The 24,451-nt window shown below is 40.5% G+C and overlaps 1 protein-coding gene across 2 annotated transcripts in view; it reads left to right on the top strand.

Moving 5' to 3' along the window:
* The first annotated feature begins 917 nt into the window (after window positions 1-917).
* Window positions 918-24,451, top strand: part of GFRA1 (GDNF family receptor alpha 1) — a 137,628-nt gene continuing 114,094 nt past the window's right edge. The window contains exons 1-3 of one of the 2 annotated variants that reach the window (XM_042019408.1): window positions 918-1,511; window positions 2,600-2,902; window positions 4,107-4,190. In XM_042019408.1, the coding sequence (XP_041875342.1) occupies window positions 1,472-1,511; window positions 2,600-2,902; window positions 4,107-4,190 (427 nt within the window). In that variant the 5' untranslated portion in view covers window positions 918-1,471. The remainder of the gene's footprint in view (window positions 1,512-2,599; window positions 2,903-4,106; window positions 4,191-24,451) is intronic. The other variant, XM_042019409.1, reaches the window with a different exon arrangement.

Here is a 24,451-nt window from a genome sequence, read left to right as displayed (position 1 = left end):
AGGCAAACTCCTTTATGCAAAATTTATTGCAAGGAGAAGCAAATTCCTGAAGTCAAATGGGCCAAATAGCTTGTTGACAAAACTGCCAAGGAACATACATACTGACTTTGAAAAATAGAAAAAAATAAACCCAAAACAACACATTCGGTTGCAGCCAGAACACAAAACCACCTGAACAGAATTTTCCACATATGAAAACAAGGAAATCTGGAAGCTGAAGCTATTTTAGGCTAATTGCGTTTTGTTGGGTTTCGGAGGAGCGGTACGTAGTAGCAACTGTGGGAAAACCACTAAATAGTTCTCTGTTTGAACCATCTGTCACGAATATGAGACATATGTTCGCTTTGTTTATTCAGGAGCCAAGTGGAAGCCGATACACTGCGCTCGGCCCCGGCCGAGGGCTGGACCGCACCGCGCACTGCAGGGATGCGGCTCCCGGCTCCGCGGGCGCGGGGCCCGCCCGCCCCACGGCGGCTGCGGAGAAAAACGGGCGGTGCTCCCGCCGCCCTGGGGTCGCAGAGGGACGCCCCGGGCTTCCCCCGCGGGCGGCGGGGCCGGCAGGGGGAGGCCGTGGCCGCCGAGCCCCGCGGAGGGCGGGCGGGGAGCGGGGCAGCCCCGCGGGGCCGCCGCCTCTCCCCGGCTTGCCCGGCTGCCGGCGGAGCCCGGTCGGAACCGCTCCCGCCGAGCGCCGGGGCCGCTCTCGGGGAGGCGGGGGCTCCGCTCCGCTCCGCTCGGCGGAACCGGAGCGGCCGCGCCTCCCGCCCGTCCCAGTTTTCCCTGGCAAACTTTGGCTGCCGGCAGCGCCGCACGCACGGCCCCCCCCTCCGCCCCGGCGGCAACGCTCCGCGCAGCCTGCGCGACCCCGCGCACCGCCCCGGCCCCGGCGCGTCAATAAAGTTGCGGTCGGAAGGGTGGAAGAAGCGAATTGCCCCGGGGGCTCGGGAAGCCGTGGCTCGGGGCTGCCAGCGGCTAGCCCCGGCTGCGGGTCCGGGGGCGGGCGGGCGCTGCGGGTCTCGTGTGTGCACCCCCCTCCCGCCCCCCGTGCGCTCTCGGTCCCTCCCTGGGAACAGGCGCTGCCCACCCAAGGAGGCGACCGGCGCTCCTGCCCCGCTGCCGCTCGCTCACTCACACACGCTCACACACAGACACACACACATATACCCGTGCGTGCGCCTCTCGCTCCCGCACTGGAGTCAGTGCTTGTGCCTGCAGGTTGCTCAGACCTGAAATCTAAAGGAAAAGCTCAGCGTTTGCGTCGCTGCTCCTGCCGCCGGTGGTGGTAGCGGTGAAGAGGAGGGGGGTTGTGGTTTTTTTTTTTTTTTTTTTGATTGGTGGGTTTTTTTCCCCCCCTTGAATTCAATGGATCTGAACTTGGAGCCTTTGGACCTCGGCGGTGTTGGAATATCTACATGCTGATCATCTTTGTTGTGACACATCAAGTCGTTTGGGGAAACCATCCGAAGACAGCAAGATGTTTCTCGTTCTCTTGTACTTCGCTTTGCCTTTAGTGGGTAAGTTGCTGGTGCCTGATTTCGGTTTGCACATCGCTTCATAAAGCAGAGCATAGGGTTTATGGGACTGGGAGCCTGATGGTTGTCAGTCTATTGTTTAGGCAGAACAGTGAAGTTTCCAGTAGTTTTTATGGCTCTGCCTCAGATCAGTTAGCCCGGTCTACGTTTAAAGCTTTGTGAGGTTGCAGACTTCGGTACTTGCCTGTCTAGCCTCTTATTAAATTGGGTCCTCGCAAGTTACAGGGAAACTTTTCATTTAAATAAAATAAGGCTGCCTGGGGAGGGTGGGGGGTGGCAAGAGCCAGCTGAAGGATTACATCTTCACCTGAACCTGGCAGCATGCCCGACTGGTAGTGGTTTGCAGCCCAAACTGGTTTCCTTTCCACAGGAGAGGTTTGCATTTCCATCCGCATGTGTCTGAGGGAGCATGACGGGGGCACGATGGAGAGGAGAGAGTTAATGCAATTTGCTTTGTTCTCCTGCAAAAGCATCATACGTGGAGAGAGATGGGGAGGGGGGGAAGTAACAAATTCTACCTTTATACATATAGAATAAGAAAAAATGTGTACAGCCTTTAAAAAGTGACTGACGCAAAGACAGGCTAATATCAATCAGTGAGGATACTTATCTCCCTCAGCGGGTTTTTCCTGGATGTAAGTGAAATAACAGCAAAGCTCTTGTGGAAAGTGAGGCTGAATATTTAACCCCTCAGTTAAAATCTGGACTGGAACGCTGATTTGTTTCACCAAAATGGATCTATGGAATAACAAATACTTATTTTGTCAGGCACATTAACCCCTCTGGGTTTTCTTTCCTTTTTGTGTTTCCTCATAAATCAGCCATCAGGGTTAAAAAATACTGTTTCCTTGGACTCCCCCGAAAGTGGATCTAAGCCCATGGAAACCCTGTGTGCATTTTCCTAAGGTGTAGCATGAAGCCAGGAGGTTTGCAAGGTGCTGCTCCTGGGGTTGGCTACATGTGCTGCGTGAGGAGGTGCCCCGTGCTTCCCAGATGCTTCTCTGGAGCTCGGGTAGAACCCACCCTCCTCCCTCAAAGAGCGTGTGTTGGTTTGTGTCTCCTCTCCATAGATGTACTTTTGTCTGCAGAAGTGAGCGGGCTGCCTGGAGGGGACCGCCTGGACTGCGTGAAAGCCAGCGATCAGTGTCTGAAGGAGCAGAGCTGTAGTACTAAATTCAGGACACTGAGGCAGTGTGTAGCCGGCAAAGAGAGCAACTTCAGCCGGACCACGGGCCTGGAGGCGAAGGACGAATGCAGAAGCGCCATGGAAGCTCTCAAGCAGAAATCCCTGTACAACTGCCGCTGCAAGAGGGGCATGAAGAAGGAGAAGAACTGCCTGCGCATTTACTGGAGCATGTACCAGAGCTTGCAGGGTACGTGGCGAAGCGCAGAACCCCCAGTGGAGGGTGCGGGTTTGCGCCTGCCCCTGAGCCCCAGCCGGGCTCTGACCCCGCAGCTCTCATTGTGCTCGTCAGCTGCCGCCCGAGGAGCCTCCATCCGCCCCCAGCGCAGCTGCGGCTCCGGTCCTGGGCTGGGAATGGACAGCGAGAGCTTCCTCCAGGGGACCCAGCTGACCTTTCTAAACCACAGTCAAAAATAAGGGCACTAGCATGTGCAAGAGCCACAAAAACAGTAATTTGGAGACATTTTCTTAATAATATTAAAACTCCTTAATTAGGACTCACCTAACAAGACCACAGGGCACTGGGACTAGTTTCTTAGCTTTTTTGGTGAAAGTTAAATATAATATGAAGAGGAGATTGTTTTAAGTAAAAGTTTATTTTTTCCTTTCCTGTATTTAGTAGCAGTATTCCCTGGACATGCTGAGGCATAAAAAACCCCAAAGTTTATGGGTCCTAGAGCATGAAGATGTGCCAGTTAGAAGGGATATGACAGTGATTGACTCAGGACTCCTCTGCTACTCATATTCATAAGGCAAATTTCCCTTAGTCTGCTGAGAATAGTCAGGTCCTCATATGAGACAGCATTTTTAGCCCTGTTTTGCTGTGGCCCAGGAGTTGAAGGTGCAGTCCTTCACTTCAGTGTGCTTTTTCTTTTTTTTTTTTAGTTGCTTTTGCAATAAGGGAAGTAATCCCACATATCCATATGTGTTAATGAGTCCAGACATATATTTTTGCTAACTGTAGTAATGGACATTTTGTGCATCATAAAAAGCTTCTCTTCCAACATCATCTTGTTAGAAGTGTTTTATACCAAAGATGCTAGTTTTTGGCTGTTAGCTGAGCTGCTCTGGAAAAGAGCTCTGCTGTTAATGCTGAATGTAGAGGAACATCCTTGCTACAGCTTCTCTCCCACTGGAATGAGATGGGACAGTCCCTGTGATGTCACAGGCTGTCTTTGCAAATTATGACCTTACCCAGGGAGGAAGGAGAGAAAAGATCTGTGACAGGGACAATCAGCTCCTTTAGGTGTTTCTATAGCTAATTCTTTGAGAAGTAGCCATATAAACTTTTTAAATGGATTTAAGGGGAGTACATTTCACTAAGTAAAAGTAAACAAGTAATCTTACCCCGAATTCTTGTATAAGAAAAAAATGCAAATATTTTTTGTCCTTAGGAAATGACTTGCTTGAAGATTCCCCTTATGAGCCAGTTAACAGCAGACTATCAGACATATTCAGGCTAGCACCAATTGTATCAGGTAAGCAGACTTAAAATTCTTTAACTGATACATGATTTTATAATTGAATTATGGAACATTCAAGCAGTACTCATAACTAAAAAGAAATTATAATGGCTTCCTGAATTTAGGAAGCTCATGATATAGTTGCACAAAAGAAAAGGCTAATTGGTTTTGAAGTGAAAGAGTGCTTGGCAGGATGGCAATTTGTATTCTTTTTGAGTCATTCTTGACAATAAATGCTAAATTTTCCTGTAGGTGGCAATCTGATTCCCTGTGTTCCCAATTTACAAATCATTTCCTTTTTGGGAATTTGGTCAGTGCAAGTTACCTCCTATTGACTTTACAGAAATCAGAAGATATATCTTTCAAATGTTTGCATAAGGGAATGCTTTCTAGTTTCATACAGTTCTGTAAAAAAAGAAAATTCAGAATTAAGGCTTGTCTTCTTTTCTGGAACTGCTGCCTTTTTAAAGAGCCTGTTCACAACTTTCTTCCTCCTTTTTCTTCCACCTCCTTGCCTTTTTTCTTGTTGCTGTGTGGCTGCCTTTCAGAACTTTTTTGTGGTATTTTGAATAGGTTGCTTGGCGATTAAACAATGATGTTTGTTCTTTATCAGCCTAAATTATACTCATTTGGGATCATATTTATTGAAAATATGGTTTTGGGGGGCATTCGCTGGTGTTACGGATTGGAATTTAATTTCTTTCTAGGAGTTTTAGAAAATCTTTTTTGAGGATGCAGTCTGTACTCTGGTCTTCTATTTCTTTAGCTCCATAAAACAAATCAACTATGCATGGTACAGTGTGTAAGTTGGACAGTGCTGAAGCTGTACTTAACTGACAGGTTCTGGATAAGCATTAGGAGGTACCTCTTTAAAAGAAAGAAAAAAAAATAAAAGACCAGAGAGAGTGGCTTGACCAATTTTTAGCTGTACTTACACTTTTTAGGACTCAAAGTCCCATTAAAAGCCAGGGGGACTTAGATTGTTAAGTATTTAATGGTACAGATTTTCAAAGGCACATAGACACATAAAATGTAGATAACTGCCCATTGGGATTTTCAGAAAGGACTAAGTGATTTAAATAGGCGTTAGATGCCCAGGCAGTTTTGAAAATTCTAAGTGCTTAATGCATCTTTAGGTGTCTTAATGCCTTTGAAAATTGTCCCTTTAGTCACTTTTCAATATGTGACTTCAGATCCTTATGCCATACATCTTTTGAAAGCATTGTCTTATTTGGTGAGCCAGCCTGCTGGAGAAATAGTAGAGAGCAAAGATAAATCTCTGAAGAATCTTTATTTCTAATATTTTTTATTGCTTAAAACTCCAACTTAATATAAAACCAAGACAAAATCAGTGCAGAGGAGTTCCAGGCTGTTTTCTTAAAGTTTATGATCAGCCTGCCTGGGGCCAAATTCTAACCTACCTCAGCAGTTTTATGATCTGCAGAGAAATACCCAATCTGCTTTCTTCCTTTCTGTTATTTTTTTTAGATTCCCCATTTACTTGCAGAATAATTACCTCAAAGATGTAATTTTCATGTGCCTGTTCTGTGTGACAGTGAAGTAAGACATAGTTGCCAACAGGTGTCCATCCTACCACAGTTAGGTCTCATTCTGTGTTACCAGTGCACCCCAAATTGCTGCTCCCTTGGTCAAAAATTTCAGGCTTACAAGGATGGGAGGCCTAGAATTCACAGTGAGCAACAAACAGAAGTTGTCATCCAGTGGAAAAACACCAGTATTTGAAAGTACTGTCAGCTGAAAGAGAAAGATTAGCAAAAGCATTTTTCTTATTGTCATGGTTACTATTGCATGCTGTATTCTTTAAAGCTCTTCAGTCTTACAGGTTTTTTGCAGAGCTCTGCAAATACAACAGAACTTGGTAAAATCTGAGTAAAACGAACAAACAGAACAATCCCTGTTCAGGTAGCATTGACAGGTGTTTTGTAACTGGTGTTCTGCTAATGTGGACATTGTATTTATAAATGTTGCTGCATTGTTCACTCCCATTAAAGTTACTTGTGTGTAATTAAAATCAGCAATTAACCCTTTCATATCACAAAGCCCATTCTGTGGTACTGTGGGATTTGGTATATATCAAGTAGAATGCTCTTGCCCCCTTTTGTCTTTATTTTAAATAGTATAAAATAATCACAGTACTTTTCTTCTGTGGTATGTAAAAGGGGAAGTCAGTGGCTGAGATGATTGTTTTGTGTCAGATAAGTCTTTTGTAGTCTACATAAGCCTAACAAACGAAGGACAGCTTTTAAAACCAGTAAAGTTGATGTAATTCTATTCTGATAGACGTTCAAAATTGCTTCCCCTATGGAGACAGGAGGCTGCAGTCTCTCTAATTCAAGCATCCATGTGTTGATTTAGAAAAAAAGTCAGGAATATATTGCTAAACCTGTTACTAAGTTTGAGTCTTCCCAGTTGAAAGACTGGGCTGTCTTGTTTTCTGTTTTGGGTTTGAATTTTCTTTGTAACTACTGTGTCAGACGTGGTGCTTCTGCCTCAAGGGTGTGAATTTCTTCCTGTTAATCAGCTCTTCAAATTGTTGAAGATTTGTGTGTTTTGGAGGGTAACAGATTTGGTTTAGTTTTTATGATGTAAAGATTTTGCTTAAACAGACATTTTTCCTTGAACCTTTACCATTTTAGAGAGGTGAAAACGTTTTAAGGCCATTGACTTCTATCACAACTACAGTAAATGCAAAATCTGTTGATTAGATTTCAGAAGTGAGTTTCACACTACATTAAGGAGACATGCTTGAATTAGTAACTTCTTAAAGCTATCTGTGGCTTTTTACTATCTGGAGAACTGTTTGCCTCTTAAATTTGTAATTTATTTGACATTGAGCCTTGCAACTGGAAGATAATGTTATTATTTTGGTATTAGCTGATACAGTGTAGTGGTCATCTTGGGCACATTGTAAGAAAATACCGTGCATAGAAAATGTAGCTGCACATACCTGTAGAAATACTTAACAAAGTGGTGTTTCTGAAATGTCTCCCATTTCAACACAAAAGGGAGAGCCACCAGATCTGAATAAAATGCCTTAAGCCACATCTGTGAAGTGGTGTAAGTAGAAAAAGTGTTAAAAAAGCTTGGCTATTTAGATCAACGCTTTTAGGGTGACAAAATGCTCTCCTCCCATGGATTCACTTCTAAGTTGCCTAGTTGTTCATAGGCTTATTATGTCATCGTTATCTTTGTGAATCTTCTTTCTTTTACATCCATTACGTTCAGAAATAATCTTGAAAGAACAGGCTACATAAATCAGAACAGTTGTTAAAATGTGGAGGTTTTGCTGTTCATCTGTGGAGAATTGGTTGGTTACATGCTGCTAGTTAGGCCTTGCTTCTAGTTGGTAAAGCACAGGACTGGTAGAAATTAATTATTTTGCCAGTATTTCTTCTTAGTGTAGTAAATTGTTTTTGCCAAGTGCCTTGTGCATCGTTAACAAGTGAGAGAAAGAAAATGGCTTGTATGATTGTGTGTCAAAGGGACTCTTCCCTGATTCTGCTGTTCTCATTAGAGGCTGCCTGATCTAAAAAGTCTGGGCATCTTCTGTCATAAAAGGTGTGTGGAAACTTATATTTAGAAATGGGGATATTTTATATTTATTACGGTAAACTTCTAAATTAAAACCAAGAACTCAGTAGACAGCACAGCATGTTGGGTTTCTTGCTGGAGTGTATCATTCCACGTTAGAACACAGCACATGAAGTTACAAGGTTTGATTTGCACACTAAGCTGTAAATGCAAACAGAAAGAAAATGTGAGGTGGCTTTTTACTGTATATACAAAGTTGAGACTGTAAAATTCGTCAGTGCTGGAGTCTCAGGAGTGCGTGTGTGCTGGTGGCTATTACACTCTTTCTGTCAGGTGTATGAGGATGGCTCTGGGTCTCCCTCTAGGATCTCTCCATTGCTCAAAAGGAGAGGAGGTTGATCAGTAGTTTTCTCACCTTCCTTGGAGTTTTTCAAAGTCTTTTGGGCATCTTGAATAATTTATTCACAAATCACTAAGTCGATTGCAGGGAAAGTACGAATCCAGTGTGCAAAACACTCTATTGGGGATGTGACAGACTTTTATAAGGGAATAGTCCCCTCTCCCCAGCATAAAACCTGTTCTGAGTATTGATGGCCACTATTTGCCTCCTCCCTGTTACATTTTTCTTCTCAGGGATGGGGTAGAGACATCACTGAGAATGAACTGCAGATGTTTCCTTGGAAAAGTTGCCATCAGCAAAGGTGGAGGAGGAGGGTTGGGGCTTTTCAATCCGAATTCCCAGGATTCAGAGAAATAGGGCTTCCTTGTCTTCTCCTCATAGTTTCTCTTCCTGCTATTCTGTAAAGAGGGGCTGTAGAATTAGAACAAGCTGTGTCATAGTGATTAATTTCCCCCAAACCTTCAAAATCCCAAAATTCTTTTAATCAAGAATGGAGTGTTTCCCTATTCAGTTTTGTTTCCCTATTCAGTTTTGTAATTCTTGATCTGATGTTAGAGCTGTGTTGTGGGTAGCAGGTCCCTGACACTTTAATTATTATTTACTTCTTTTTTTCCTACCTGGTAAATGACTTTTCATTTGTGGAATCCATGTATGGCATTTTTTAGATTGTTTATCAAAAAGATAAGTTAGAATCTCTCTCCTAGCCAAGGCATTCACTGCTTTTTCCTTTTGGGGTTTGTGGCGTGTGAATTAGTGGCTTCTCCCATGAATTAATACTGTATGACATCTCCAATTCCTATTGCCCGAGGCCTCTAATCCTGTTTCTGTTCCTAAATCCGCGTGCATTTCAAATGCCATGTATTTTTCTAATTTAACACTATGTCTTTTTATGAAATTGCTGTAAGATTGTTTGAGACGCCACTTTTCTACAAAGGCCACCTAATTTTAAAAATATTAAAAATGTTGATTTCTCTTGACACTTAGCAATGCTTTTATTAGGTCTTAAACCTCCATATTGTTGCTGCTTAGTTAAAAAAAACTGAGATACTTCATATTAGTTGCCTTATACGTACACCCGAGTTGATAAACAATAAACCAGATCTTATTAGGTTAATAGGAGTCTTGCAATCTGATTCTGTTCCCACTGAAGTAAGCATAACATATCAAAATCTTCTTATTTGATTATGATGTATTCTGTTTCCTCTTGTAATTTTTTTTGGGCTTTGTTCTGGTTTTCTGATGTGAGGTCGAACCTTTTGATAACAGAAAAGTAAAAACTTCGTATATTAAGTTTCCATTAGATTGTCACACACAACACTATATTTTTCTTTATAAAGTAATGCATTAAAATAATAGCCCTTGAACCAATATTTAATACTGGTTTTACACAAATCCAGACTAACTCTATTTTTCCTCAGTGAGAATTTGTGTGCTGTTGCAAGAAAAAAACAGACAAACCAGGCATCTATTTTAGCTGTGTTTAACAAAATGAAAAAAGTTTGACAGAAATAAATCTAAGCATGTACAATGTTTGTGTTCTTTGACATTTCCGAGTGCAGATTTTCCTTGCAGAGACAACTAGGCAGATAACAAGTTATCGAGGGTGCATAGATACCAGTTACTGATTTCCACTTCTGCATTTTTATAATCAGATTGGATTTCACACAAAGGAAAATCACTTTGGTGACTGTTGGCTTGCAGGAGCTCTTTGAACATCCTGTTTTCTGCATTTCTTGAAGCTAGATCTGGTTATGAGAGGGGAATTAAGTACCTTGCTGAAGTAACTGATTGGCCTATAACAGCAGCGCCTGTGCACTTTACCTTCAGCAGGATCATGAACAGGCCTTGAAAATAGAAATATGTAAATATTCTCAGTTTATTCCATGTTGCTTTCCTTGGTAAGATTACTGGAACCTTTTTGCTAATTTCTTTGAAGAGCTGTAAAACAGAAGAAAAGGTCTTTGTTCCTCAGGTATTTAAAATGCACAGCTTTGAGCAGATGTAGTGCTTCTGCTTGTCCCAATAGTCTAGACAGGCTTTGCCAACCTGTTTCAACATGAGAAACAAGATGAAATGTGTTCCGTGGAAGGAGGAGGCACCCAATGATGCAACAAAGCATTTATGTGTGAATATTCAGCCTTTCCCTTAATGCCAGGAGTAGTAAGAGAGAGCAGTTAGAAGTCTTGAAGGAAACTCAGAGTTGGGCAGTGTTTTCCTGAAGCCTCGGAGGAAAGTGTTGGGATAGAGCTGGTTGAACAAGCATGACCAGGTAGTTTGTTACCAAATATGATATATTCAGTGAACCACATATTTTCTGGAGTAACATCTTTGGAGAGTGGAACTGCCATCCCTTAGTCTGTAGCTTTGCAGGAAAGCCTCACTTACGGTGTGGTGGGTCAGATGTTAAATGAACAAATATATATGTGCACTCTTTGGCAGCAAACTGTGTTCTTGCTTCCCATTACAGGGAAGCTTTTTGATTTGCTTAAGTGCCACTTGAGTTTCTCTGAGGGAGGAGCAAAGCACAGAGGTACTGCCAATGGTGTTGTTGGGATTCTGAGGAGAGATTAGATCTCTCCTGAGGAGAGAAGCAGAATCAGGTTAACTGTTGGGAGAGGCACCACCATTCCAGTGATGTGGTGAGCAGGAACAGGCACAGGCTGCTGGGCACCTCAGACACACAGAACTGGCTGGGTCCCCTGTTTTCTCAAGTATCTGCAGACTGCAGTGTCTCAGGGGTGAGGAGTGGGACACACTGAGCCTGCTGATGGAGCAGCTGGAGGCGTGATGTAGTGAGAGTGAACAGAAGCCCCGTGGTTCATGTGGTGACCTCTCTGTTGTCACTGGTTCAGTGAAAAAGGTTGGTGTGAGGGTGAAAGAGAAGACTGCATTGAGCAGGCAGATTTCCATGGCAGCCTTCCTTTCAGGGCTTCCAAAATGCCTTTTCTAAAGCTGTTTTCGCTGGTGAAACCAAAAGAACAGCATCCTGCAGCTTACTGTCTCTTGATGGCACAGCAAGGTACAGTTTATGGCAGGCATTTTGCACCCTGGCTCTTTACATTTTCAGATATTTTTAAACTTTTATTTTTTTTATAACCCTATTTCTGTTTGACTCTCAGGGATAACTTTGACAGTCTTGGAGAAGCCAGTGCTATCTGTCAGGAGTTGACAGAATGTTAAAAATGCTAAGAGTAAAAGGCTTGTGTGTGATGAAAAGAAATAATGATTTCTGGATTGCAAGGCAGATACTTATTTGTGATAAGTATCCAACATTTGTTATTTTAAGATGTTTTAACATTGTTTTAACCTTAGAAAGGAATGGGTTCACAGCTTTGATTTTTAGAAATGTGCCTGGTTTTGTTCATGAAATGTAATTCTGTAATTTATATTATTTTTGGTAGTATTTTTATATTCTTGCATTTTCCGTCGATGAAATTAGTGCATCAGTAATGCTGTCAGTATAGTTAGAGCATTACGACAATTAAGTTATTTTTGGAACAATTCTTCAGTTACTATGATGCTTTGACAATTTTTGTAAGTGTCAGGCTATTGTCCTGTACAATCTGCACTCAGCTTGAAATTTAATGTGAGAGAGGCATGACACAAAGTAATGGCACAGAGATAGCTCTTTCTGCATAGAAGTTTGCAGAAATGATAGGTTGTAAAGAGACTTGAAGGTATCAAACAATTTGAGTAGAAACCCATAAATAAAGATGAATTTCAGCATTCAGTGGTTATATGATTTTATCACTGTCTGATGTCCATAAAATGCATCTTCCCATTAACATTTTGTCATGCAGCTGACAAGGTTCAGAAATGTTGAAAACTTCCATGCTTTTCCTTTAAATTCTGCACCCTAAATTCGGTACTAAAGCTCCGTTCAGCAAACCCAGAAATGGCTGTTTCCTTGTTTCTCCTCCACTGGAGACAGCACAAGGATTCTTCCTGCAGTCCCATAGCCTCCACCCCAGTGCAGGTGTTTTTTGTGTTTAGCTCTGGCAGTCAGGCTTGTGCTAACCACTGCTGCTTCCCTGAGCTGAGAATCCCAGCTCATTCCTGCCTTGATGTACTTTTCCCAAAACTGCCTTCCCTTCTTTGATTGCCAACTTTCCTCTCGGTGTAACTCCCCCACCAAATCCCCTCCAGCTGCAGGACTTCAGGGGTTTCTTTCTCTGTCACTGCAGCACAGAGTGGCTCTGCTTTCCACTTCTGCTGCTCCTCAGAAATCTGGTTGCAGTTTTTCCCATTCCTTTTGTGACACGCTTGTCTTCGCTGTCCTGTCTGATGTCTTTGCTTTGCACCCTTCTCTCCCATTCTTCAAATCCCCCAATGCCTCCCTGTCCTCCCTCATCCAGGACTTCTGGTGAAGCAACACCTTCTGTGTTGCTGCAAACTTGTGTTAAACTTAGCTTTTCTCAGCATTCTCCTAGTCGTTCTCTCACCCACCCTGTAAAGAGTTTGAGACGTGGTTTGCTTAATAAAAGGAATTGTTCCTGACTGATGGAACTAACAAAGCCTGAGACCTACCTTAATCCTTCATCCCCTGGATGCCCCCACTCTTTGCACAGAGTTCCTGTCTCCTCTGCCTGTGCAGTGACCTCTCCATGTGCTCCTTTGTCCTTTCCCTGGTCCTTAGTTCTGTCCCACGCCTCTGGTCTGTGGGGCAGCAGGTGCTGCAGCTGGCTGGGTGCTAGACCTGTGCTGAAGGACTGTGGGTCCCCACTCCCTCTTGGAGTGGCTCAGAGCCAGAGGCACGCCTGCCTTGTCAGGTCTACTTGGGTCTAAAACTGTGGTTTTTCATAAAATTTGTAAGAACTTCATATTCATTCCTCTGTCAGATTTGTTCAAGTATGACCTATGGGTTAAGAAATCACTGGGAGCTGCAGGGTGTGGAGAAGATAGAGACTAATATTTAATTTACTTAGATTTCCTTGAAAAATTATGATTAAAAAAAAAGCAAATACAGCTCCTGTCATATCCCTAAGCATTAGACTGTGACGTATCTCATCTTATTCTAGTCTCATAAAACATCTCGTGTGTCATGCAAGTGATATAAATAAACATGCAGTGGACTTGAAACATACAGGCAATTAAGTGCAGTTGATGGCTGGCAGTTGTGTGAGATAATTGAGCATCTCAGGATTCTTGAAATGGGAAATAACTCATTCATTTAGGTTAGTTGGCATGCAGATTGTTTATTCAGATTTAGAAATGAAACAGGAAAGAAAGGAGCCATCCAAAAGCTGTTACATATGAACACATATATTGCATTTGACTCTGGATGATACCACATTGTGTTTACAAATGACACTGCACTTCATAGAGTCATTTTCTTTTCCAGATGGAATATTTTTAGGATTAATGATTAAGTTTTGCTGATGTTTGTTGTCGTATGGCCATAAACAAAGTTAAGTAAGGCAACCACGAGCATTTGGTAGTAGTTCCAAAGAATTCTTGCCTCTTGCAAATAGAGTAGAATGTATTCTCTACAGCAGTGGCTTTGCATTAATGAGTGCTTAAGCAGCAGATTAAAATGTCTGTATAAAAAATAGGTTAGGATTATATAATAACACAAGTCTGGGATATTAATCACAGTGAAGATGATTTTATTGAGCAGATTAGATGCAATTAAATCTCAACTACAAAATATTTAAATACAATACCAGATCAAAACCCAGTCCCTGCAGCTTTACTTGCTTTCCTTCACACCTACAGGATCAGCACCTGACAGAAAAGTAAATTGTAATTTTTATTGTTGTTCATTTTCTATTGCCACGGGAATGTACATCATGTTATCCATTAGGCCCCAGACAGACATGTCTTTTCTCCACATACACAGTTATGAAACAAGACATGATTGAAGACAGTGAGGTGTTGGCTGTATTTGAAATTCTATTAGAAATTGATGAATTTGCTTGTCAGATTCCTTTAAAGGATTGCATGGATAAGAACTGCCTATAGTAGTCTCATAAGAAAAGTCATGAAAATTACAGCTTTAAAATCAGCCCATATAGACTGAGAAATTGTGTCAGTTCTTTCTCTCATGATCTATTACTTAATTTTATTCTCCTAAACAGTGAAACAGAGACACAAACTTGCAATGGTTGGTAACACTCATGACCTGATGAAGTAAACTGATTTGATCCTCTGAGAGGTCAAACTGTGTGTGTTTCTAAGCAGACATTCCCCAAGGCTGCTGATGTGTGAGATGTCTCTTCCCCTTGCCAAACATCCCACCTTTGCAACAGAAAATTAAAGGAGACTTGAAAAGAAATGTGGTGTGTTAATGTACGAGTCTTGTCTATAAACTGGTGTGAGAATTGTTGAACACAGTGTTTGGTAATGTGTTTGGGTGTTTTTTAAATTTTTGCACATTTAAAAAATACCTACATAGCTCTTTTTGGGTTGGGTAGAAAGTAAATTTATTAACTCTAGCAGTGTTAATGTTTAGGGAGAAAGGCCTACAATGTTTTTGAATTTGGTAAATAAAGAACTATTTGAATCTGACTTGGAGCTTCATTTAGTTTTTTAATACATTTCTGCTGTATAGCTAAAAATATCTTATCTGCATGCCCTTGACCTTTCTCTGAGAGCAGTGGGAAGATTCAAAAGCATAAATGAGAATAAATTTAGAATTATCCTATTTGAAGAAAAATGGTACCAAATGCTTTAGCTCTCTGCAAACTGGACTTCTCAGTCCTACATGTCCAGTCTGGCAGAGCAGAGCAGGGCACCCTGCTGCTGGACACAGGTTCAGGTAGCCCTGGAAAAGGGAAAGTAGTTCATTTCTCATTCCCTGCTCAGCCCTTCCCCTCCTTGCAGGAGGTACCAGCAAAGGTGCCAATTATAAAAGTGATTTCTGTAGCTCAGTTCTCTATCCCTGAACATGCCCCTTTCACCCCAGCTTGTTCTGTGTAGCTCCCCATGCAGCTGTGGAAGTATTTTCAGTCATTACCCTCTCGGGCTGTGTTTGAACTGGTGACTCCAAGGTGAGGTTGTCAATATATTAAAGACATCGTTAATGGTGTAGCCACAGCCATAAATGGTGAATAGTTGTGATGTTTGAGCTTTATTTTTCACTTATTAAAAATGTGTTGGTGTTTGGGCATCCCAGACATTTCAGGGATATTCCTGAAAGCTGGTGTCTTGTTGTGACACCACTGCAAGCAGCCACTCTGCACTGCTCCTACCTGCTTTAAATCACGCACTTAAGTGGGCAGAGAATGGGTGCACTTGTGGAGCTGTCATTTTTAGGGCTTAGGTAGTGCACTGCTGGGCAATAATTATACAGTCTGATAGCAGCTTTCATTTATGCTAATTGCAAGTAAGCTTATAAATCCCTGAGATTATTAAAAAAGAAGTTATCTACTTCCTGTTGCAGTAAGTCAAGGATTTAAATGTTGCAAACTTTTGGTTCTGCCTTAAAGAGGAAAATGTCACCATGAAAATCTTCTCAATATCAACACTCTGCTAGGCTAAGAAAACAGGAAACCTTATTCTATTTTGCCTTTCAAAGTCATGTTTGTAGCATTGCAACTGTATATACTGATTTTAATAATTATTTTAAATTAACTCAGTGTTTAAAATATGTGTTTAATCCTACACAGACATAATAAAATTAAAATCATACTTAAAAGATAATCAATAAGTGACTATCTAGGACATGAACAAGAGGAAGAAGTAATTGATCTCATAAATGGCAGTGTTTTCTCTAGAGCTATTTTTAGTAATATCTTCTGAAAAAAAAAATCACAGATTTCTGTAATGCAGGCAGTATGCAATATCTAGTGTAGACTGTGAAGAGAAATGTAATTTGCAAGTTACAGAACAAATTATTCTGTTGTAAAAAGAATAAAATAGAGCCAATAGTTAGCTCCACTTGAGCAGTGAGGCCTGGTAATTGAAGGACTGCATTGTAAGAGTCAATATTCAGGCTTGTAGAATGCTCAAAGTGACTAGTTCCTGTCTTTAGCCAGCCTGAGAAATACAATAAATAATTCTGGACCTGACTGTGGTAAGAAGAGCTGCTTCCCACTGCAGCTGTCAGAATGGGAGATGTGCGAAGTGCTTGTAATGGATAGATGGCTCTTCTGAGCAGGTTGTACTTCTTCTGTGGCAAAGAGTGTTGCCAATAGCTTAGGGTGACAATTCATAATGTTCCTAAGCACAAATGCTACATGTTGAACAAGATCAGACTCTCAAGGAGCATGTCAAAGAGAATTAAGGTTTAGCACTTATCCTTCCTCGTGACTTTCAGAATTTTAAAGGTATTTCTAATATTTGAAAAATGTTTAAACTCAGAAAACCTTGGTATTACTTTACAAATCAGCTTTTCCCCAGATTGTAGCTGAGTGCAGTCATCTAATTCTGGGTAATGGCTTTCTGTTGTGTGAAATGATCCAATAGCAGCAAAGTATTTTAATAAAATTCTAGAAATTACTGTGCATATTTGGAATGATTTATTATACTACAACAGGAAAGCTAGAAAGGTTTTTTTTTTAACAGTGTTAACTTCTCAGATGTGTATTATTAAGGTGCAATAAATGTATTATTTTGTTGATTTTTAAAGAGTCGTGAAAGTATTAAAATACATCTCTAAATCACTCTACAGCTACTTAGAGACAAGGGTTTGGCTAGCTGCCCAAAGTGTTGTACAGTAGGCATCTGGGAGGAAGAAAAGGTTTCTTTGAGGAATTTTTACCACTGGGGGACTCCTGCTGTTCACATTTCTTCCGTATGGTTTGAAGCACTCCGGATTTGTTTGAAATGATTGAGTTCACCTGAAAGGTGGGGGGTGTACTGGTATTTGCTGTGGAAGATCATGCTCATTTTAATTGTCAAATGAAGTGTTTGTCTATTTCACATTATAACACCCAGGTTGTTTCTCTTTGCATCCAGCACCAGCATAAGAAGCTGTGAAGTTGCAGAGGATGTGGCTTTCATTCTCTTGACTGTTTTATCCTTACTTGTTTTAAGACTTGAGTGAATAGGTGCTGACAGGACTCCAGCTTTTTTCATATTAAATGTAAAAGCACAACTAATGTATATTTGGTATTCACAAGCACTCGGAGGTCAGGAAACTTAAGACTTGAGCTTTTTCTCTCCTGTACAGTTCCTTTCTGACATGGGCTTGAAACTGAATTCAAACACTCCTTTTCCAGGATGTGATATCAGAGTCACAGAATCTCCTGAGTTGGAAGGGACCCACAGGGGTCATTAAGCCCAACTCCAATCTCTGCACAGGACACACCAAGTGTCACACTGTGTGCCCAAAAGTGTTGTCCAAATAATTCTTTTTCTGCCAAGCTTGGTGCTGTGAGCACTGCCCTGGGGAGCCCATTCCAGTGTCCAACCAGTCTCTGGGACAAGAACCTTTTTCTAACACCCAACCTAAACCTCCCCTGACACAGCTTCGGGCCATTTCCATGAGCCAGTGGCCCCAAGATTAACTCAGTTGGTCACAGCATGGTGGTAACAACACCAAAGGTTTGTGGTTTGATCCCTGGATGGGCCATTGACTTAGGAATCACACCTGATGATCCTTGTGGGTCCCTTCCATCTCGGAATGCTCTGCAAAACTGGTGAAGTGCTGTACCAGTGACTAAGATCACCTTTACTGATGTAGTTAAAATCTGACTGATACGTGCATTACAGGGAAAGTTAAGGTAGAAACACATCTTTAATTCTGGCCCTCGCTGACTGGACAGTTTCTTTTCATAAATCATTCAACAGCAGGTTTACTGAAAGAAAGGTTAGGAGGCTCATTATGTGTAAACTTCCAGACATTTCCCCAGAAATAGCTCTTTTCCATTGGAAAAAATGCAGTTATCCTCTCTTTCCTGACTAGTCTGTATTGGTTGTTCTGTGAGACTGCGTTGTAGTTCCTGTTAGGAGTTTTCAAAACCTTCACTGGTGGCAGTTTGTACTGTACAGGAGCTGTGTGAACATTTCTGTTCACAGAGCTGACCAGCAGTGTGCAATTTGTGAAGAGCCAAATGTTTCAGTTCGTAATACAACGTGGTGCCCTTAAACCAGAGGATTTTAGCTCCACACGTGTTTAAAGGCACTACCATCATAAGGCCAAATATTCTCAAAGCAGTGTGTTGCTGCTGTAACCTATATCACAGTTTATTTCCTGCTACAAATTCTTCTGTCTATATCTGTTGCCTCACAGTGAAATCAGCTCAAGGACATGAGTTGGTAAGAAGCAAGGATGCACAAGTTCCATCTCACATCTGGCATTCAGAGGCCATTTATTTTATTAGAGTTAATAAAGTGAATTGCACTTTAGATAGACAATCACACCAAAGCTTTATTTAATAAAACAAACATGGAAGAACCAAGTTGGATTTGCTTCATAAGGAAAATCTGTCTTTTGTTGTTTAGAGAATGTATCCTGTGATGACTGTCATACAGCATTAATTTTTATGCTGTACTTAGAATTTAAATACCTGCATTTTCGGCAGTTTCTTTTCTGCACTGGTGACAAGAAAATGTTGAATAATCAATTGAAATATATTTTTAGTGAAGTAACATCTGGAATGAGGCAGACAAGTAGAAGGGAAGAAGACAACATCTTGTGTGCGAATAAAACTAAAATGTGTCAAACTCTAAATTCGAGAGCTTCAGGTAGTGTAAAATACATCTATAAACAGAAAATCCTCTGTTTGTTTTCACTCTACTTTCATGTGTATCAAAAAGCTACTCCACTGAGTACCAAAACTTGAAAGCTGGCAACATATTCCTGGAGGAGAGTGTGTAGTGCCTCTGTTTGCTGTTGCAGAGAAGGAAATGACCAGTTTGCTTTCTGACGTGGCAGAATTCCACAAACTCTGGTATTATGTTATATTCTTACACAATCACTCCTAATGTGTAATGAAGTATAAATGTTCTTCTGTTTGTTGTTTTCACTCATTGTCAGCTGGCTGCTAATGGGAAACTTGGAGATCCATCATGGAGAAATCAGGTTATACCGACACCAGTCAAATTGTCGCAGCTATTTTGCAAGCTAAATAGTACTTCTTAAGGGCACTTGGCAGAGGGAGAAAAGTGACGTTTGCATGTTTAAACCTGTTTATTTCAGCAGGTCACATTGTTATTTGAAGAATATATTTTGCAGTAATTAAGTAGTGTGCCAATTACTTCTTTTAATTACAGATTATATTTTGTTTGTGAGGGTAGTATCAGCCACTGTGAAATTGGCTTCTCATTGTTTTTCCATTCATGTATGGTGGAACACTGGAGCAAAATACATTTTGTATTATTTTGCTGCTTCATCTGGAAAGAATTTGTTTTAAGCTGGAGAACCCATATTCAGAGCATTAAATTATGACAAATATGTTTTATAGTTAACTGTAGCAGTGTTTTCTCTTGCTTTTCGTCACAGGATACCATTTACATTCTATTATCAGGATCTCATTATGAGTACTGTAGGCCCTCTGCTACCATTGAGTCTCCAGTTGTTTTCCATCAGAGTTGAATCAAAATCAGCTTCACTGGATCAGATTTTTAGTCCCTCCTTGGGTAAAATTTTTTGCTAGGATCACATGGACATTTCCCAAGCAAACTGCAGGATATAACCACTCTCAACAATGATGGAGCTTTGTATATTCTAGGTTGCAAATACACTTTGTCTGTGGAACCTTGGGATGTTTTGATTAATTGCATCTTTTGGAATTCCATATGTGTGTTGTGCCTGCTTTATTCACACATAAAAGGGACGCAGCTATTACCTTCCCCCTAAGTTATGTGAGGAAAGAGGGTTGTGTTTGCCTTCTGTGATATATATCTAAGCTCTGTAACATTTAAAAAAAATATTTTTTCAGCCTTTAGTCTAATTCTAAATGTTATTTTTTATTAGTCATGAAAAATATGGATTAAAAGCTCTAGTTTTTATGTAGGCTTTTAGGCGGTAGTCTGATGCCTCTGACAGAAGATCTTAGGAGATATCTTCCACAAAACAGGGCTTGTTCTTGATAATTATTCTCACATTATGACTACTGCTTCTTTGCTTTGAGCAGCCTGATAAGGAGACTACATCATGCAGAGTCAAGAAAATTCCTTCCAAGTACAGGAGATTTTCCATGTGGGCAACTCTTGAACTTTAAAGCTCTTTAGTTATTTACAATGCACAGAATGTTCCATGCTCTCTCTTCCACTGATAGAAGTTCATCTGATAGTAGCACGTGTGTCACTGCTCAATACTTCACTTCATGATCTCTTGTCTCATATTGGTCAAATCTCAAAGACCCTTTTAGACACAAGACAGGTTTTTATGGAGCACTTTAGTGTCCTGTTTGTGATGTTTGTCATGCATCTTGTGTGTATTTTGAGCACTGCTGTGATCATCTTCTGGCTCTTAAATTGGTATTCATTTCAGGAGAGCAAGCAAGCTGTAGACAGTTATAGTTTAAAAGCTATATGCCTTGCTCTATCAGGAACAAATAGAACTGAGACCTTGTATGAAATTCATTCATAAAGGTGATGCCTGAATTTTATAGAGCAGAATTGGTAGCCTTATGTTTTTCACCTGCACTTCATGCTACAGATGGAGAGGATTATTTATGTGGAAAACTCAGTTTATAGTTCAGCAATCAGATAGCAGACGTATTTTCCTCTATTGCCAGAACTTCAGAAACATCTTGTCCTGTTTGTAAAACCATCTAGTTTATGAAAGTTAGAAGGCTCTGAAACAGAACATGCTGCTCATATTTGTAAAGTAAGCAGCTGCTTGATCCAGAGCTGGTGCTCTGGGAGAGCTGTATTCCCATCTTTGTTTAATTGATAGTGTTGGCACTTTTCATGCCACCACTCTGAAAACACTGCAGCTTAGAAGTCACTCTTGCCTGGCTTTATGCTGGCACACACCCAAAGGAAAATTAAGACAGCTCTCCTATGGCTGCTTCAGTTCAAGATGCTTTAGTCAGCTGAAGTACACTATTATTTTTGATATGCTAAAGCAAATTTGAGTGTATTTATCCCAACTATGCTTTTTAGGTACCTCAAATTTCCAGTTTATGTTATTTGTAATAGATTTCTCTTTGATACTGGTCATTCTTGTAATTATAAAACTTGCCTTCATAATTGAAAATACGTTGTATAAAACTTCGATTATTTTTCAATGTTTGATTTAAATTATAGAGTTTAAATCAAACATCAGAAAATTATCAAAGTCAATAAGCTTTCTTTGCCCAGCTTTGGAAAATACATGCTTTATAAATACCTTGTGCACCAATATTTAAAAGGCCATGTATTATCTGAGAAAACTCATGCAGAGAATCAACAGCTCTACCACAGGAATCAACCAGCATAGTACTGCAAACAAGGGACCTTTTGTACCTCTGCAAATGCAGAACAGCATGAATTTTACAACTGCTGAGTGTACTCCTAAGTTAATTACCATTTAGAGTCTAAATAAAATAATTCTCTATTTAAAAAAATGTGTTGAAAAAAGTTTAGTATCCTATAGCATCCTATTATTGTTTATTCAACTCTAACTGGAGTTGTAGTCAGAAGCCAGACTTGAATCACAAGCTGTGGGGGAAAATGCATCTTTTCAGTAGGGCTAATTAATTGGAGTAGAACAAAGTGCTAATGCAGCTGTCTGAAACATGAGTTACTCAGTGTACATTTAAACTGTATAGACACACCTTATGATGCCAAGGCCTTACATTTAGTAAAGGGGCTGAGAGCAATTAAATTTGGCCACTTACAGGATCTAACTGAAAAGAAGCACCACTGTTGTTTAAGAATTGTTTCAAGCAGTGCAGTGGGCAGTGTGCAGAGCACTCTTCCAGTGTGTGTATTTGGTGTGTGTGCCATAGTGTATCATGTATGCAGACTGTAGGAATTACCCTCTAGTAGAGGACGTGTGATTCCAGTGATCAGCTCAGTGACTAAGGAAAGGTGCCACAGGTGGAATAAGGACTTTGTGAAGCCCTGATCTGAGTGGATTAATTGTGAGGAGGAGGCTCTGTGAATGTTTCCCCTGTAGTTTACAGACTGCAGTGAACCTGCACCAGCTCTGGCTGTCACTGCACAGTCCCCAGCACCTCTGATTATGTCCAGGCTTGATGGAGCTCAAACTTCCCAAGCATAAGGGCAGCAGTGTTCTTTCTCTGAGGTACCTGGCAATTGCATTTCCTTCCTCCACTGACTTTTAATTATTATTACATTTTTGCCAATACTATTGAGTTTTCAGGTATTTTTCATTGTTTCAAAGGGGGTTTGCTTCCATATCAAGCTAAATAAAACTCATCAGTAGTGTGCTCAGTGCTTATTACTGTGTGTAATCACTGGTGTAGACTATATCAGATTTATGATACTCACAAACCCTTCTCCATCAAAGTACCAGATCTTCTCAGTCATTGTCTGGTGATTCAGTTCCAGAGTTGTCTTTGTTTATAACCAAAAAACTTTAGAAATCATTTTGTAGGCTTTTACTTTCTCACCTCTACTTTTGGAGAAGTTTCATTTCTCTCAAGCATTTGTTTAGCTTGCTGTGTAGTTGAGCACATTGTCTCACGCCTCGCCACGTAAAGCCATGAAACGTAACTGATGTGGACAAATTGAGCATGTTATAGTTTCTAGGATTTGGAAAACATACTGCTTTCAGGAATAAAGAACAGCTTTTAAAGGTTTGTAAAGTGTCCACGTTTAGTATTTACTTCTGACTGGATTAAGCAAAAATAAAAATATTTTCAAGTTTAAAAAAAATTGTGTCTGCGTTATTTTTGAAACACTTTAACACAAAAAGTCTTTCTTTTGCACAGACTGGAAAACAGATGAAAAAAAGGAAGGGCACATTGATAATTTGCATTCCTTTTCTTTCCTTCTGTTTTGTTTCCAGGGCCAGCACATTTTCGTGTTTGTGTTGGGAAGCTTATGAGAATTGCATTAAAATGCCCAAGGGACTAGGCTGGCCATATTATGAGTTTAATGCCATTATTACTGTTACTAACAAGTCCTTAAGTTTTCAGTTTTAGAAAGAGAATCTGTTCTAGGATTAAAACATCTAAGAATGAGAAAGAAAGAGGCAAGGAAAACTGACTGAATCCTAACTGTTGGCTGAGGTGCCAGTGGTTGGGACAGAGGGGGGATGAAGGGGTTTCTTAGTATTTAGGTTTAGCTGCTGCCGCTGTCTTTGGTATTTCCTTGCTCAGGAAGAGCTGTGATAGTGTATGTGTGAAAAACAAAGATCATCCTCCCACAGACTTGCTGAAACCATCTGCATCTTGTAGCACTGGGCAGAGAATTTATTCAACAGAAAAGAAATGAAACTACTCATTGGTTCTGATATACTTCCTAAAGTGACCATCAATTTGTATTTCCTTACTCTGTGAAATCTTTGATGTGGTATCACATCCAAATTAAGTTTTGTGGCTTTTATTCTGTCTTTTGGAATCTTCCAGCTCCATTTTATGCAGCTGTCTGAATTCTAGACCTGTTGCTGTGTAGCAGGACTATATCACCTGCACCACTTAAAAAATGTTTGGGTATCAGTGATGTATAAACTGATTCTCCCATTAAATGTATGTGTGTTTGCTAGAATACTGAGAATTTTTCTGAAGGAAATGTGATAGATAAGTATAAAATCATTATCAACAAAGTTATCATTTACACCAGTAAAACTTCCTGGGTATTGATTAGGGCCAGAGCATGACAATAAGGATTCAATACTAGAACCTGAAGCAGTATTTAAGTTTTTATTGCATTTCACATCCAGAGAGCCTGATTATGCAATATTTTGGTGCCAGTTTAGTATAGTAATGGTTGCTGTCTTTTAGATTTATTTTTAAAATAGTGTGTTGAAATAAATGCTAAGTAAGTGGAAGACAGTATGTGCAGTGTCCGTCACCATTCTATTTGATTTCAGAGCTTACTTGATGCAAACACTAAATAGGACCTCTGAAATAACTCATGTATTCTCCATTGGGAGTATATAGATGTGATTTAATTACCAGCTGTCTTGTAAATACAGCTGAAAGAGTATTTCTCAGAAAATTAGAAAAAAACCATCTGTGAAGTTTAGCAACTTGAATCCAGTGTTGGTTTGGGACATATCACTTGTGCTGCAGAGGTATTTCCCTCTGGCCTGTGGTTTTGGAGGAAGAAATGGAATATCTGTTTTAAAGAACAGGGTGCTTAAAGAAGATGGTCTTATTATAAATGCATATTTGTGTTGGTTTGGCTTTTTTGCATGTGTTTTTATCTTCAGAGGGGATATCACATTGTTTATCATTTAATGAAACACGCTGTTTGTCAGTGACATGAGCTTGTGTACTAGTTTGAAAACAAACCAGTGGGAGGCACTAAGTCAGAATAA

Source organism: Corvus kubaryi, unplaced genomic scaffold (genome assembly GCF_017639235.1).
Source record: "Corvus kubaryi isolate FWS band 111438036 unplaced genomic scaffold, C.kubaryi_AGA036_p1.0 138, whole genome shotgun sequence".
NCBI lineage: Eukaryota > Metazoa > Chordata > Aves > Passeriformes > Corvidae > Corvus > Corvus kubaryi.
The sequence above is the reverse complement of the archived record's forward strand: the minus strand, read 5'-3'. Positions and strand labels throughout refer to the sequence as shown.